The sequence below is a fragment of the Sceloporus occidentalis genome, unplaced genomic scaffold (assembly GCF_023333645.1).
Source record: "Sceloporus occidentalis isolate IW3139 unplaced genomic scaffold, rSceOcc1.0.p SCAF_21, whole genome shotgun sequence".
In the NCBI taxonomy this organism is placed as follows: domain Eukaryota; kingdom Metazoa; phylum Chordata; class Lepidosauria; order Squamata; family Phrynosomatidae; genus Sceloporus; species Sceloporus occidentalis.
In genome coordinates, this window is record NW_028317001.1 from 7,275,266 (window position 1) to 7,292,086 (window position 16,821).

The following is a 16,821-nucleotide window of genomic DNA, read 5'->3' on the forward strand; positions in this document are numbered from 1 at the left end:
GTATGTTAGTTTTGCCTGTTAGATACAGATATATATTTGTCCTAACAAATTGGGATTATGGGGGACACCTGCCTGAATGAAATTACGTGTGAAAGGGATCTAGGAATCCTGGTAGACCACAGGTTGAACATGAGTCAACAGTGTGATGCGCCAGTTAAAAAGGCCAATGCAATTTTAGGTTGCATCAATAGAAATATAGTTTCTAGATCAAGGGAAGTAATAGTGCCACTGTATTCTGCTTTGGTCAGGCCCCACCCGGAATATTGTGTCCAGTTCTGGGCACCACAATTCAAAAAGGATGTGGAGAAACTGGAGCTATGTGTCCAAAGGAGGGTGACTAAATAAAATGGTGAAGGGTCTGGAAACCATGAAGCCCTATGAGGAAGGACTTAGGGAGCTGGGTATGTTTAGCCTGGAGAAAAGAAGGTTAAGAGGTGATATGATAGCCCTGTTTAAATATTTGAAGGGATGTCATATTGAGGAGGGAGCAAGCTTGTTTTCTCCTGCTCCAGAGACTAGGACCCGAAGCAATGGATGCAAACTTCAGGAAAGGAGATTCCACCTCAACATTAGGAGGAACCTCCTGAGAGTAAGGGCTGTTCGACAGAGGAACACATTGAATCCCTTGGAGATTGTGGTGGGGTCGCCTTCCTTGGAGGTCTTTAAACAGAGTCTGGATGTCCATCTGCTGGATATGCTTTGATTGAGAGTTCCTGCATGGCAGAAGGAGGTTAGACTGAATGGCCCTTCTTGGGGTCCCTTCCAACTCTATGACTCTATGTTGAATTTCATTCTGTTAGCTTTGGCCCAGTTTTCTAGTCTATTCAGGTCATTTTAAATCTTGATCCTGTCCTCTGGAGTATTAGCTACTCCTCCTAGTTTGGTGTCATCTGCAAATTTGATGAGTATGCCTTCTATTCCTTCATCTAAGTCATTGATAAAGATGTTGAATGGCAGACTGCGTCCAGGACAGAGCCCCACTGGACACCCCACTGGTCACTCCTCTCCAGCAGGAAAATGTTTACTATAGTGATGGGAAGAGATGTGCTTTGGCCAAAATGGATATATGTATGGATATATGTGTATGTGTGTGTATATATTACTTTTAACGTTTTATTTTGGGGTTCTGAGGGTGAGAGAACATGGGGGTCTTGGAGGGAAGGAGAAACTGGTTTCAGCTTCCAGGCTTTCTTTGGTTCTTGGTCCAGATGCATCTGCACTGTAGAGATAACGCAATTCGGCACCGCTTTAAGTGCTTTAGCTCCCCTCCTATGGAATCCTGGGATACGTAGTTTTACAAGGCCCTGAGCCTTCTCTGCCAAAGGATGCTGGTGCATCACCAAACTACAAATCCCATAATTCCATGGCATGGAGCCAGGGCAGCTAAAGCAGTGTGAAACCGCCTTCTTTTTTCTACAGTGCAGATTCACTTTGGTTCTCAGCTGTGCCCTCACAGGGCTGGCTATCTACTTTGTAGTAAATAATATTGTGTTATTTGTGAGAATAAGACTTAGGCCCGTTCCGCACGGGCCTTTGCAGTGCCCCCGTCATATACTAGGGGTTGGCTGAGGACCAACTCAAATATGGGTTGGAATAATGGGTATGTGAGATTATAACATTTGTAATTTTTGTAAATATATTTGTATTTATAAGTCTCTGTTTTTCTGTATTTGCTTTTATTGACAATAAAGCTTTAAAAAAATTACGTTTTATGAAATAACAATCTCAAACAATAGAGAAAAAGAGACCTTGGGAAAGAGGCCAAACCCCTCAGAAATAGGCAGACAATCAGAGTGAAGGAAGGGACAAAGGATCGACCTCAGTGGCCAAACTCTAAGTACACAGCTATTCCTCGCAACCCAACACTGTTCCCCTCAGGAAGAAAGGGATGCCGCACCAGTGAGGTCCATAGCGGCTTCAATAGGGTCAAGATCACTCACAGCGTCATTGACTGCCACCTCATCCAGTTTCACACCATACAGAATCCTTTTTTCACTAACATTAGTCACAAATCATAGAGTTGGAAGAATTTAGCATATACGATCTCGTCCTTCTTTCCTTCCTGGGAGGAACCCGGGGGTCTGGCAGGGTCTTCTGGCCAAATTCAGGCAGTTTTCGCCAGAGCTGGGGATTCTACAGGACTCCATTTGGACCCTGAAAGACGCAGATCAGCAGAAACATCTATTTAATCAGCTATCCAAGGCTCAAAAAGATCCCAAAAAAAGACATAAATTCCCCCAAAATAAGCCTTCATTGTGCATTTTTAGATAAGGTAGGCCACTTTATTATCCCATTCTATATTCCATGCATTTATAAGGTTTCTCCCATGTGGGTTCTTTGATGCGAATGTAAACTTCCACTATCACTGAAGCTCTTCCCACATTCCATGCATTTGTATGGTTTCTCCCCTGTGTGGGTTTTTTGATGTTTATGTAGATTTCCACTCTGACTGAAGCTCTTCCCACATTCCATGCATTTATATGGTTTCTCCCCTGTATGTGTTCTTTGATGATTACGTAGAATTCCACTGACACTGAAGCTCTTCCCACAGTCCATGCATTTATAGGGTTTCTCCCCTGTGTGGGTTCTTTGATGTGAATGTAAACCTCCACGGTCACTGAAGCTCTTTCCGCATTGCATGCATTTATAGGGTTTCTCCCTTGTATGTGTTCTTTGATGATTACGTAGAGTTCCACTCTCACTGAAACTCTTCCCGCATTTCATGCATTTATACGGTTTTTCCCCTGTGTGGGTTCTTTGATGTTTATGTAGACTTCCACTATCACTGAAGCTCTTCCCACACTCCATGCATTTGTATGGTTTCTCCCCTGTATGTGTTCTTTGATGATTACGTAGAGTTCCACTGTCACTGAAGCTCTTCCCGCATTTCATGCATTTATACGGTTTCTCCCCTGTGTGGGTTCTTTGATGTGAACGTAGATGTCCACTCTGACTGAAGCTCTTCCCACATTCCATGCATTTATAGGGTTTCTCCCCTGTATGTGTTCTTTGATGTAGACGTAGATTATTACTCAGACTGAAGCTCTTCCCACATTCCATGCATTTATATGGTTTCTCCCCTGTATGTGTTCTTTGATGATTACGTAGAGTTCCACTGTCACTGAAGCTCTTCCCACAGTCCATGCATTTATAGGGTTTCTCCCCTGTGTGGGTTTTTTGATGTTTATATAGAGTTCCACAGTTGCTGAAGCTCTTCCCACATTCCATGCATTTATAGGGTTTCTCTCCTGTGTGGGTCCTCTGATGGGAACCGAGAGTTCCACTCCTACTGAAGCTCTTCCCACATTCCATGCATTTGCATGGCTTCTCCCCAGTGTGGCTTCTTTGATGTGTGTGTAGATTTCCACTCTGATTGAAGCTCTTCCCACATTCCATGCACTTATATGGCCTTTCTCCTGTGTGGATTCTTTTATGTTTATGTAGACTTCCACTGTCACTGAAGCTCTTCCCACATTCCATGCATTTATATGGTTTTTCTCCTGTGTGGGTTCTTTGATGTGAACGTAGATGTTCATTCCGACTGAAGGTCTTCCCACACTCCATGCATTTGCATGGCTTTTGAACAGTGTGGCTTCTTTGATGTAAACGTAGATGTCCACTCTGACTGAAGCTCTTCCCGCATTCCATGCATTCGTATGGTGTCTTTCCCATGGGAACGCTGAAGTGTGTGTTCAATTGTGATTTACATTTGCATATTCTCCCACAGACATGACACTCTTCTTGAGCTGAGCCTGAAGTCAGGTGTTCAGAAAGTTCAGCACTCTGAGGGACAGAGGAGTTCTCCTCGTTCTTCCTTTGGTTTGCCCTTTTTCTTTTCAGTTCCTTTTGATTTCCAAACTCTTCTGTTTCCATGAAAGGCTCCATAATTTCCATTGACGTTGCAGGTGGCTCCTCATAGTTCCCTCTCTGCCGCTCAATACCTGCATCAGGAAAAAGGAGAAGCACTTAGGAGCCAAGCACAGTATCAATCTGAAGTACTTTATTTTATAATCTGCCCATTCCTTTAAACATGATTTACTTCCCTTTGGAATATGAGGCTCTCTCAGCCAAGAAATCACCCATTCCATTCTGGTCAATTTCCCCCTTAGCTGCAATAGACTCAGATGTTCATCCTCATGTTATACAACAGGAGTTTCCAGTTCCAGAAGCTTCTGAGAAGCAAAGGAAACTCAACAGGTCTAGCAAGACTAGAGGAAGAAGACTCCCTGAAAGGGGAAAATGAATTTCCTAGTGCCAGTCTTTTCTATCTGTCCTCAGTCAAAGGAAGCCTCTGGTCAGATAGAAAAGGGAAGGAGGACCAAGAGCCAGGACTAGGGACTTTATTCTGCTGAGGGCAGTTCTACAAGTATGAGTAACACTAAACCCTGTGGACTCTATCCTGGGGACAAGCCGAACAAATGCATGGAATGTGAGAAATATTTGAGTTGGCATGAAGAACCATGTTGTCACTGGGTATGGCCAGCCCAACAGAATCATTCATAATCACCCATGGATCAGAGACCTTCCCCAGGCCCTTTGCCCCTTCATCCCCAGAGAGGAGGACATCTCTTGACCAACATCTAGGCAGGTACCTGCAGGTCCTTCTCTTTCATTGAAGCCCTGGTCAAAGGGGTCTTCTCCTCCTTCCAGGCGGGAGATGAGGTCCGATTTGGGACAGTCTTCACAAGAAAAAAGAGAGAGGATCCTTAGCCATTGTGGTTATTTGTGAGATCTGGGATCCTCAGACCAGTAATCCACAAGGAACCTCATTCCAAAGAATTAACGTTTATTGTAGAGCTAAGGCAGAAAAGACCCATTAACACGTGTTTGCGAAATATGAGGGCTATAGTAAAAAAGCTGGCCTTTTGACAGCTTCCCTCAGACCCACCCTTTCCGACAAGGACTAATCCGACACCACAGATAACACCACAAAAGGGCAACGGAGCCTTTCTCAGGAGGCCAGAGGCACCGTCATCACTAGCATTCCAATCTCCCAGCTAGGACCCTTCAGCAAATCTATACACCATTAACTTCTCTACTTTCTACCAATCTCGCTCCCACCATAACTCCACCATATATAGCAGGGGTAGGCAACCTTTTTGAGCCGGGGGCCGGGTTGCTGTCCCTCAGACAACTAGGGGGCCGAAGCCGGGGGGGTGGAGCTTCCACCCCAGGGGAGGGGCCGCATGCTGGGGGTGGAGCCTCCACCCTCTGGGGGCGGAGCTTCCACCCCGGGGCAGAGTTCCCACCCCGGGGCGGAGCTTCCACCCCCAGGCGCTGGAGGCCTCCCTGTCTTTGCTGGCCCCTGAGGGCAGAGGCCCGCTGCCGCCGCAGGAGCCCTCCAGGAGAGCCCCAGCGACGGCAACTGGCTTCCCAGGGGCCCGCTGCCACCGTCGGAGGCCTACTGGAGGGCCCCAGTGACGGCAACTGGCCTCCCAGGGGCCCGCTGCCGCTGTCGGAGCCCTCCTGGAGGGCCCCAGCGATGGCAACAGGCCTCCCAGGGGCCCGCTGCCGCTGCCGGAGCCCTCCTGGAGGGCCCCAGTGACGGCAACTGGCCTCCCAGGGGCCTGCTGCTGCCGTTGGAGCCCTCCTGGAAGCCCCAGCAAAGGCAACGGGCCTCTGGGAGGCCCGCTGCAGCTGCAGGAGCCCTCCTGGAGGGCCCCAGCGACAGCAACTGGCCTCCCAGGGGCCAGCTGCCGCCGTCGGATCCCTCCTGGAGGACCTCAGCAAAGGCAACGGGCTTCTGGGAGGCCCGCTGCAGTCGCAGGAGCCCTCCTGGAGGGCCCCAGCAACGGCAATTGGCCTCCCAGGGGCCCGCTGCCGCCGTCGGAGCACTCCTGGAGGCCCCAGCGAAGGCAACGGGCCTCCCAGGGGCCCGCTGCTGCCGTTGGAGCCCTCCTGGAGGACCCCAGCAAAGGCAACGCGCCTCTGGGAGGCCCACTGCAGTCGCAGGAGCCCTCCTGGAGGGCCCTAGCGACGGCAACTGACCTTTGGGAGGCCCGCTGCAGTCGCAGGAGCCCTCCTGGAGGGCCCCAGCAACGGCAATTGGCCTCCCAGGGGCCCGCTGCTTCCGTCGGAGCCCTCCTGGAGGGCCCCAGCGACGGCAACTGGTCTCCTAGGGGCCCGCTGCCGCCGTCGGAGCCCTCCTGGAGGACCCCAGCGAAGGCAATGGGCCTCTGGGAGACCCACTCCAGTCGCAGGAGCCCTCCTGGAGGGCCCCAGCGATGGCAAAAGGCCTCCCAGGGGCCCCTTGCCACCTCTGGAGCCCTCCTGGAGGATCCCAGCGAAGGCAACGGGCCTCCCAGGGGCCCGCTGCCATCGCAGCAGCCCTCCTGGAGGGCCCCAGCAACAGCAACTAGCCTCCCAGGGGCCTGCTGCCGCCTTTGGAGCCCTCCTGGAGGACCCCAGTGAAGGCAACGGGCCTCTGGGAGGCCCGCTGCCATCACAGGAGCCCTCCTGGAGGGCCCCAGCGACGGCAACTGGCCTCCCAGAGGCTCGCTGCCGCTGTCAGAGCCCTGGGCGCCACCATTTTGGAGGGGAAATGGTGGCGAAATCTCGCGCGACCTTCTCTGAGGACGCATGACATTTCGCCGCCATTTTTTGCCCAAAATGGCGGCAAAATCCCGCGTGACCTCCGGGAAGGTTGCATGAGTTTTCGCCGCCATTTTGGGCAAAAAATGCTGGCGAAATCTTGCACGACCTTAAGGAAGGTCACGCAAGATTTCGCCGCCATTTTTCCCCCAAATTGGCGGCGCCCATATTGGGCAAAAGCCGCAACCGGCGGTGGCGGTGGCAGGAGGAGCCAGGGGCTGGCTTAAAGTCCTCCGCGGGCTGCATCCAGCCCGCGGGCCTGAGGTTGCCGACCCCTGATATATAGATTAACATTATAACAGGGAAGGCATTAGAGGACTGGTCCTGCCATGAGGCTGGGTGGGGTCACCATCCCAGATGTTGAGTGGAGACAGATGTATCTGTTGTGTGTGTTGTGGCCTGCCTTCCACTCCTTTGGAAGCGTGGTGCCCATTGCCAGTCCAGGTCCTACACAAGTAATCGGAGCGGGTGCTATCTTGGCAGTCAGGACAATGGCTGGGGCTTCATGTGCCCAGAATGTATGTGGCGAAACTGGGACTGAGAGGGGTCAGAGGGAGAAGGCCATGGGGCAGAGAGGAAGGTGTCTTGGGGGTCACCCTCTTTCTCTCTCTCTTGGGTGTCAGTTCCCATTCTCTAAGGCCAACCTGGGACTGAGAGGGGCCAGAGAGAGAAGGCCTTGGGGCAGATAGGAAGGGGTCTTGGGGGTCCCCCTCTTTGTTTCCTTCTCTCTTGGGGGGGGGGGTCACTTACCTTTCTGCTGCTGCTGTTCTTCCTCCATCTTCCTCCGAAGCTCCTTCCGAAGGGTCTCCTTTGTCATTCTCAGATGTTCGAATGTGCAGCTCCTCTTTCTTTCTTTGGAAGAGGAAGGGAAGGGGGAGGTCAGGCTCTGCTTCTCCAAAAGCCATTCCAGAGAGAAGGGGATGAATGCAGATGGGACCCGCAAAGGGGGCTGGGAAAGGGACCACCTCCTTCCTGCTGTCTGAGCCCCATCTGATTCTATTTGGGGGTACAGGAGTTTCCCCTCTCCAAAGCATCCCCTGGGTGCCAAGCAGCCCTTTCCCTGTCTCCCATGAACCAGGGGAAGGCCAAGGGGGTCCAGGGGCATCTGCCCATGGAGGAGAGGGCTCTCCCAGAGACTCTGGGAGGCTGCAGTTTTGGGGTCCTGTTCCCTGAACTCTGATGCTAGACCTCTGTTTTGGGGAAACCTAAGTCCCTCCATGAAGCTCCAGATGCCAGAGATCCAGAGGAAGGAGCACCCAAGACTTCCCCCTGTCTCTGCACCAAGCTCTGGGGATTCTGGGTGATGCAGTCCGAGAGGAAGCCCTCCTGAGTGGATGATCAATGCCTCCCCTTCAGGGATGAAGGCAACACCCAGAATCCCCTCTTTAGAGCCATTCTGACCAGAGGATTCTGGGGGATGCAGTCCAAGAGGAAGGAGTCCTGAGTGAATGAGTAATGCCTTCTCTTCAGGCATGAAGGAAACACCCAGAATCCCCTCTTTAGAGCCATTCTGACCAGGGGATTCTGGGGGATGCAGTCCGAGAGGAAGGAGTCCTGAGTGGATGATTAATGCCTTCTCTTCAGGCATGAAGGAAACACCCAGAATCCCCTCTTTAGAACCATTCTGACCAGGAGATTCTGGGGGATGCAGTACGAGAGGAAGGAGTCCTGAGTGGATGAGCAATGCCTCCTCTTCAGGGATGAAGGCAACACCCAGAATCCCCTGTTTGGAGCCATTCTGACCAGGGGATTCTGGGGGATGCAGTCCGAGAGGAAGGAGTCCTGAGTGGAAGAGCACTACATCCTCTTCAGGGATGATGGCAACACCCAGAATCTCCTCTTTAGAGCCACTCTGACCAGGGGATTCTGGGGGATGCATTGCAAGAGGAAGGAGTCCTGAGTGGATGAGCAATGCCTCCTCTTCAAGGATGAATGCAATACTCAGAATCCCCTGTTTGGAGCCATTCTGACCAGGGGATTCTGGGGGATGCAGTCCAGGAGGAAGGGGTCCTGAGTGGAGGAGCAATGCCTCCTCTTCAGGGATGAATGCAACACCCAGAATCCATAATAGGGAGAAGGAAAGGTCAGCTGAGGCCCTTTAACTGAAAGGTGAATTTGATGTTAGGTAGGCCTATAGTAATTTACCAGGTGATTAAACAGTTGTTAGGCAGTTTTTACATGTTCCCAGTGTATTACACTATGTTGTGTTAATTATGTTTACATGATGTTTTTAATGTCAGTTCCATTGCTGTTCTTTTGTGAGGCCTTTTTGGCCTTGCTATGCGTCACGTGTGGAGACTTTAGACTCACAGGTTATAAGGTAAAGCCCAGCAAATCGAGGGCAGGCTGAGGCCTAGTCCTGATAAGGTCAGAAAGAGGCATCAAGTCAAGAACAGAGTCTCAGCCCAAAACCCAGCTCTCAGGTGAACTTTTATGGCTAGTTCCAGAGATGACTGCCCTGAACAGAGACTGCACATCCTTTTTATAGATAGATAGAAACCTTTTAGCTTGCAAGCAGCTTCCTCTGTAGAAATATCTTGTTACACGGTTTAAGATCCAGACCATACATTTTGAACCTTCAAATGCTGATCATGGTTGCTATTATTCATTGAGCTGACATTCCAAATAGCTTTTTGCATTCAGCCTTCTTTCCCCTTGGCCCCTTTTGTACTCTCACAGTCCTGAAGGGAAGGCTCCAAAATCCTAATCCCAGGCAGTGCCCTGGGAGCCATAGCTCTCTCTCTCTCTGTAGATCAGGGCAGCAGCTGCAGTGAACAGCCCTGTTCCCTCCATCCCTCCTTCTTCACAAAAGCCCCTTCATTCAGCCCTGAGCATGAGCATGGGAAGCATGATGGACCCTAGAAGAACCAAAGGATGAAGAAGGAATAGCTTTGACATTTAAAGAGGTGCAATAAACTTCAAGTCATTCACAAGAACATAAAACCAAAGGGAGTAATATAGAAATACAGATGGGAGGATGGACAGCTGGCCATCCAGCCTCCAAAGAAGGAGACTCCACTATGCTCCAATGGAGGACGGAGAGAGGGACCGTGGGAAAGAGCCTTGGACCTTCCGGGGGCCTCCTTTTGTAAAGCCCACTGACCACTACTCCTACCTTCCCCTTGGGAACCCAAAGGGGCCCTTGCTCCTCTCCCTGCTCCTCTGGAACTACAACTCCAAGAATCCCAGCCCACACAGTCGAGCACCATGGGCCCAAAAGTATCCCCAAAACTACAAATCCCAAAAAGCAAACTTGGATATATTTATTTATTTGCCATTTCCTATAAAGGGACAGCACCTTTTTACTGTGCCATTGCATTGAATGGATTTTGCGACCAATGGAGGGAGAGTCCTGGACCCAAATCCCAGCAGACACCAAGGACCCCTTCTCCACGGTTGGACTGCAACTCCCAGAAGCAGCCTGGGAAGGGATGATGGGGACTGCAGTCCCAGAGGGTCCTCTCTCTTGCAGGCAACCCTTTGACTCCACCATTGGACTTAATGGGACTAGAGCATCCATAGGTCTACAGCTACCCTGGAATGTTTTCTGAATCATAATAATAAACATAATAATAATGGTATTAAGGAGAGAGACCATCTGGCATCACTTTTGAGGCTCCCTGAAAGTAGGGATGCCATAACCCGGCGGCCCCCGTGACAATCACGCTTTTGGGGGGCCCCTCACGGTCACGGCCCGGTTTGGGGGGCCCCCACGCCTTGTTCCCGGTTCGGGGTCCGCTCCTCCTGTGGCCATAGCCTCTACCGCTAATGCGGCTGGCTGCTGCGCCAACCCACCTCCTCCTCCTCCTCTTCGTGGTGGGCTGGGCAGCGCCAACCCACCTCCTCCTCCGGCTCCGCCTTCCTCCTCCTCCTCGGCGGCAGAAGCGCCGCCATCACCTCGTCAGGGCTTGCCCGCGCGTGCGCACGGGGCTCCAAAACAGGAGCTCATCCCTTGCTTTGGCCAGCCAGCCATTGGCCAGCTGGCCAAAGAGGATGGGCTCCTCGGCGCGCGCCGCCCAGGCCTCAGCAGGGGCTAGCAGCAGCGCGCGCGCCTGCCCAGCTTCCCTCCCCCCGCGCGCGCGCCAGCCATCCTAAAGAGGAGGAGGGGAGGAGAGGAGGAGGAGGAAGGAGCCGGAGGAAGGGTGCCTTGAAGGGTCCAGGGCAGAATTGGGGCGAAGGAGGAGGAGGAGGAGGAAGGAGCCAGGGGAAGGAAGGGTGCCTTGAAGGGGCCAGGGCAGAATTGGGGCGAAGGAGGAGGAGGAAAGCTGAGTCAGTGGCCATTAGGTCTGCCTTGGTTTTTTGGGGGTTTTAAATTATTTTTAAAAATATAAAATACTTGTTTTATTTTATTAATTTTTATTATTGCTTGTTTTATTTTATTTCTTTAATTTTTATTATTGCTTGTTTTATTTTATTTTATTAATTTTTATTATTGCTTGTTTTATTTTATTTTATTAATTTTTATTATTGCTTGTTTTATTTTATTTCATTAATTTTTATTATTGCTTGTTTTATTTTATTTTATTAATTTTTATTATTGCTTGTTTTATTTTATTTCATTAATTTTTATTATTGCTTGTTTTATTTTATTTTATTAATTTTTATTATTGCTTGTTTTATTTTATTTCATTAATTTTTATTATTGCTTGTTTTATTTTATTAATTTTTATTATTGCTTGTTTTATTTTATTTCATTAATTTTTATTATTGCTTGTTTTTATTTCATTAATTTTTATTATTGCTTGTTTTATTTTATTAATTTTTATTATTGCTCGTTTTATTTTATTTCATTAATTTTATTATTGCTTGTTTTATTTTATTTCATTAATTTTTATTATTGCTTGTTTTATTTTATTACATTAATTTTTTTATGAAATATATACACCCCTGCCTTGTTTTTTATTTTTTCCCCATTATTTTTTATTATTAAATATATGCAAGTGCATTTTCTGTGTATTTATGGCAATTTGAATGCTAACAAGTCTGCCTTTCTTGGACAATTATAATGATGATGATGATGATGATGATGGTGATATTGATATCAACAAGCCTCTGAGGCACGGCCAATGTAACTTGCTGTGATTTTTACAAACTCATGCGCAGTGAAGAAAAACCACTGTCCCTTGACCAAGTACACACTTCTGAGAAGTACAATTGAACCCGAGGGCAAATACATTTCTGCCATCTGTCTAGGAATAATGCCAAAATGTCCTCCATTTTGATCATGCTTTAAAAACATGCATTTATATTAACATTTTTAAAAAACCCTCAATTTTTTGCGTGTCCTCCATTTTTATAAAAATGTGTCCTACATTTGAAAATGTTGCCGTACATTTGTCCCGGTTTAGAGCTCCTGACTTATGGCAACCCTACCTGAAAGAAAAAGGATGGCAGCAGCCTGAGCTTCCTCCATTCATCCATTTTATAGAGACATCTTCTATGCATCTGAGGAAGTAGACCGGAGCCTAGGAAAGCTCCTGCTGCCAGCTCCTTTCTTCAGTGAGGCTCAAAGGCTTTAATGCCAACAGACTTCAGGGTAACAAGATCTGGCTAATAGAGAAGATTCCTAATACAGTCACTAATCCTGGATCTATCAGTAAAGTTCTGTTGATTCCTCAGAATTCTGGCTGCTTGGTTTTTCAAGGGACAGATTTCCTTTTCCGACAGTAAACTGAGACTGACCCCCCCCCCCAAAAAAAACCCAATACTGTACTTAAAAAACCCAATTCTTTCTACTTCAGCCACCTCTTTCTCCCCTTTGCTCCCACTAATAGCTAGTATCCCACTCAGCTACTACAAGTCCCATCTACATCTACAAGCAGCCCTAGCTGAAAGCATCCCAAGCCCCATCGTCCCCATACATAGGAAAACCATACATCGGATAGCATCCTAACAACTGGTTTGAATGGATGCCGTAACACTGTGTGACGGATGCGTTTCGTATGAAGCCTTTCTGTGCCATTTTAGCGCCACAAAAAGTCTTCAAAGGTTCTATAAAAACTCTGGTGCAAGGACAAACTACAGTTCCCAGCATTCCCTAGCCCTGGGCCATGGCAGTTAAAGCAGTGTCAAAGCGGTTCATTTTGGCATTGCAGACACTGCCCAAGAGCCCTGCAGCCCCTTTGGGCTCCTTGGCACCCACTTCCTTGGGACCCTTTGGGCTTCGTCCCAACTTCTCTCTCTGGGCACCCTCTGATGGCCACTCTTGGCAACTGCTTTGGGGTTTGGAGAAATGCAGGGAGCGTTGAGGGCACTGAGGTTCCCAAAGTGTGCTCTTTACGAAGGGATCCTGGACTCCAGCTCCCAGAATCCCAGGCTCTTGGCCCATATAGCTGAGGCTCCTGGGAGCTGAAGTCCAAAACCATCTCTTAAAGGGCATAGATTTAGTGCCACTGCATTCAATTGGCCTCCTCTCCAGTGTGTCCTGAAGGGACTCTCCCAAGCTCTCTTCTCCAATGCCAATCCATCGCATCCATCAGATGCCAGGGCTTCCTGCATCAGGAAAGAGAGAGGATCATGGCCTCCAGAGCCCCTTTGCAGCTTTCCTAGGGGTGCAGATGGGTCCAGAGACCCATTTATGCCCATGGAAGTGCCAACCACAGAGGCACCCCTCGCTTGGCAAAACCCAGGGCCCTTTCTTTCCTCCTCCTCCATCCAGCTGTAAGGCTTTCCAGCAGCATTGGCATCAATGAAGGATGGAGAGAGGGGCCCTGGGAAAGAGCCTGAAGGGTCTGAAGCAATGGAGGACCTTCTGGGGACCTTTTGTGAAGCCCACTGAGGAATGTGCCTACTTTCCCCTTGGGAACCCAAAGGGACCCTTGCTCTCCCTGCTCTTCTGGAACTACAACTCCCACAATCCCACCCCACAGATCCGAGCACCATGGGATCCAAAGTCCTTTCCCATAGCATGGAACCATGACAGCTAAAACGGCATGAAATTGGATTGTCTCTGGAGCGAGGATGTATATGAAATGGTAAAGGAAATTTCAAAGTGCAAATTAAACTTCGGCCCCAAGTCCTTTCTGTTGAGTTTGATAACAGATGTTAAACTGGAACAAAGCATAGGGGAAACTGCTTTTTTATATGTCTGTTGGTGCTAGAGTGACCCTGGCAAAATGGAGGAAGAGAAAGGAAGTCCCAGGGAGAGAGGAACGGTTCCCTCAATTCACGGATTGCATGGAGTTAGACAAACTTACCTCTTGAAGCAGAGGCAATGTCCGGAAGAAGCCCCAAAAGACTGGTCTCCTCCGTTGATGATGATATACCTGGGGAAAAGGGGGAGAATACTAAACAATTAATATTTGGTAGATATGGTTTCTAACCAATGATAAATTAAGTTTGGAAATAAGTGTTTCAGATATGGAAATCAGGCATTTCAAATTTAATTGTCATGGCACTGTATTGACTATCTAAATACCTTTATATAGTATTTATAACTAATATCTTTTTCTTTTATTACTATCATTAGCTATTTTATTCTTTACCAGCTGTGAAAGGGATCTGGGAGTCCATGTAGACCACAAGTTGAACGTGAGTCAAGAGTGCGATGCAGCAGCTAACAAGGCCAATACGATTCTAGGCTGCATCAAGGGAAGTCTAGATCAAGGGAAGTCATAGTGCCTCTCTCTTACGCTCCACCTGGAATAATGCTGTGTCCAGTTCTGGGCAAAACAATTCAAAAAGGATGCTGAGAAACTGGAGCCATGGGTCCAAAGGAGAGGGACCAAAATGGCGGAGGGTCTGGAAACCATGCAGCCCTATGAGGAAGGACTCAGGGAGATGGTGGGGATGTTTCAAGACTGCCTGGAAACATAGGCCCCAAAGGCACTGCAGCTTAAGTTTGAGGCCCTCAAATTCGAACCCTCACCAGCCATGATGGAGGCAAAATGTGGAAATAAAGTTATTGGCCCTCATGTCTGTATGTTTCCTCCCCCTTTTCCTGGCAGGACAGGCTCCTGTCTCCCCAAATGGGATCCAGAGCCATGGTTTCCAAAGGGCAAGGTCAGTAAACAAGGGTTGCCGCTGCTGCGTGCCTTTGGTGGCTGGCCCTATAGGGCAGAGCTGAGAGAGTGTGACTTGCCTGGCAGGGCTTCTTAGGGCCCCAACAGCTTCCTCCACCCTAAGTCTTTGCTAATGACTGGGAGCAAGAGAGAGAGAGTGCTGCAAGGCTGAGGAATGGCTCCCCAGCAGCCCTGCCAGCATCTCCTCCTCCCTCTCTTGCACATAGATCACACACACAACCACCACCACCACCACCACAACAACAACTCCCTGGCTGGCTGGTTTTCTCCCCGGATTCATGGACTGAGGCATGGCCACACTGCGAACACTGAAAGCTATTCCTTTGGGCGCAAGCTACATCTCCCAGGATCCCATGGAGCCTGGAGCCATGGCTGCTAAAACGCTATGAAGCTGGACTGTCTCTGGAGCGAAGATGCAGCCAGGGTCGGGCCCAAGACAATAACCCACTTCGAGACAGCTTTAGCTGCCCTGGCTCAGTGCTAGGGAACCCTGGGAAGTGTAGTTCTGTCAGGAAGAGCTCTGGGGCCACAAGAAACTACTAATATCTCAGAAGCAGAAGTATGTATGTATGTTTGTGTATGTATCTTTGGCCTGTTACAGACTGCCAAAATAAAGCTGCTTTGGGTCTCTTTGGAGGTATGCTGTTTAAATGATGCATGCATCCTAAGAATCTGGAAGCTGCACCAAAGCTGCACTCCAGTGCTTAGGAATGGAGTGTGGCTTTGGCGCAACCTCCGGACTCTTAGGACCCATGCATCATTTAAATAGCATACCTTCAAAGAGACCTGAAGCAGCTTTATTTTGGCAGTCTGGAACAGGCCTATATCTGTAACTCCGAAGTTGTTGGGAAATCTGGTTCTTTCTTGAGGTTCCTTAGAAGCTCAGGAAAGCAAGCAAGATTGTTTAATCTCACTAGCAGAGTAAACACACAAAGGAATATAAGGCAAGCAGGAACACTCACTAGCTCCACTTTTCTCTCCCAGGCAGCCCACGTGTCCCCAATAAAACACAGTCACTTGGTTAAAGTGAACAATAAACAAGTTTACTTACAAAATCATGTGTATGAAGAGAGACACAGGTCTAGCAAGAAAGACGAGGTAGAAAAGGTAGTCTGCATGCATCAGCATGCATCCATCAGCTCTGGACAAAGGCAAGGAGATTACTAAGTAAGTGAGTAAGTAAGTAGTAATGGCGATTCATCCTTCTTCTTCTCCTTCAGGGACAAAAGGTTAGGTGTGCTCATGGGTAAACAGGAAATGAGGAGGGGCAATGAGGAGGGGTTGTTAGTAAGCAATAAACCACCATAGACATGCATTACTAGAGAGTCTCAGCATGCTAAGTTGCTATATCCCAACAGAAGTGTGTCTATATAGATACATATCTGAAGTGTGTGTGTGTGTATATATATATATATGTACACACACACACACATGAATCAGAAGTATCTATCTATCTATCTACACATACACAAACCAGAAGTATGTGTGTGTGTGTGTATCTATATCTCTATAAAAAGAGCTGGAAACCTACCCAATGTAGATACCAAAATGATTATTTATATATATATATATATATATATATATATATATCAGAAGTGTGTGTGTGTGTGTGTGTGTGTGTGTGTATATATATATACACACACACGAATCCTAAGTATCTATCTATCCTGATTCATCTCCCGAAAACTATACATTCCAAAATACAAACTTGGATATTTTTGGCCATTTCCTATAAAGGGACACCACCCTTTGACTCTGCCATTGTATTGAATGGGTCTTGAGCCCCATGGATTTTGGGGCCAATGGAGGGAGAGCCCTGGACCCAAACCCCAGCAGACGCCAAGGGCCCTTCTCCATGGTTGGACTGCAACTCCCAGCAGCAACCTGGGAAGGGATGATGGGGACTGGAGTCCCCGAGCGCCAGAGGGTCCCCCCTCTTGCAGGAAAGCGAACCAGAGCAACCCTTTGACTCCACCATTGGACTTAATGGGTACATGGCATTCCCTGGCTTGAGCAAAACAATGGGAAGAAAGGAAAGAGGGGGCTCCCAGGGTCTGAATCCCCGCATGGCAACAAAAAGAGCCCACCTTGGCCAGGACACACTCTCTCAGCCTCGAAGGGAGGCACTGGCCACTGCCCAACAAGCCTTGCATGCCAGGAGAGTCCTCCAAAGTCACAACACACGACAACAGCCATGTTTCCAAGAGGT

General features: G+C 48.7%; 2 protein-coding genes across 2 annotated transcripts in view; both read right to left on the reverse strand.

The window, feature by feature from the left end:
• Positions 1 to 16,821, reverse strand: part of LOC149301511 (uncharacterized) — a 235,000-nt gene that overhangs the window by 90,211 nt on the left and 127,968 nt on the right. The gene's annotated exons all lie outside the window — the stretch shown is intronic.
• On the reverse strand, positions 1,611 to 15,743 carry LOC149301514 (uncharacterized). Its single transcript, XM_089484021.1, has 5 exons — positions 15,664 to 15,743; positions 13,788 to 13,856; positions 7,342 to 7,443; positions 4,593 to 4,679; positions 1,611 to 3,941 (listed from the first exon to the last, which is right to left on the reverse strand). The coding sequence occupies exons 3-5, from the start codon at positions 7,406 to 7,408 to the stop codon at positions 2,311 to 2,313; spliced, it is 1,785 nt and encodes a 594-aa protein (XP_089340147.1). The 5' UTR covers positions 7,409 to 7,443; positions 13,788 to 13,856; positions 15,664 to 15,743; the 3' UTR covers positions 1,611 to 2,310.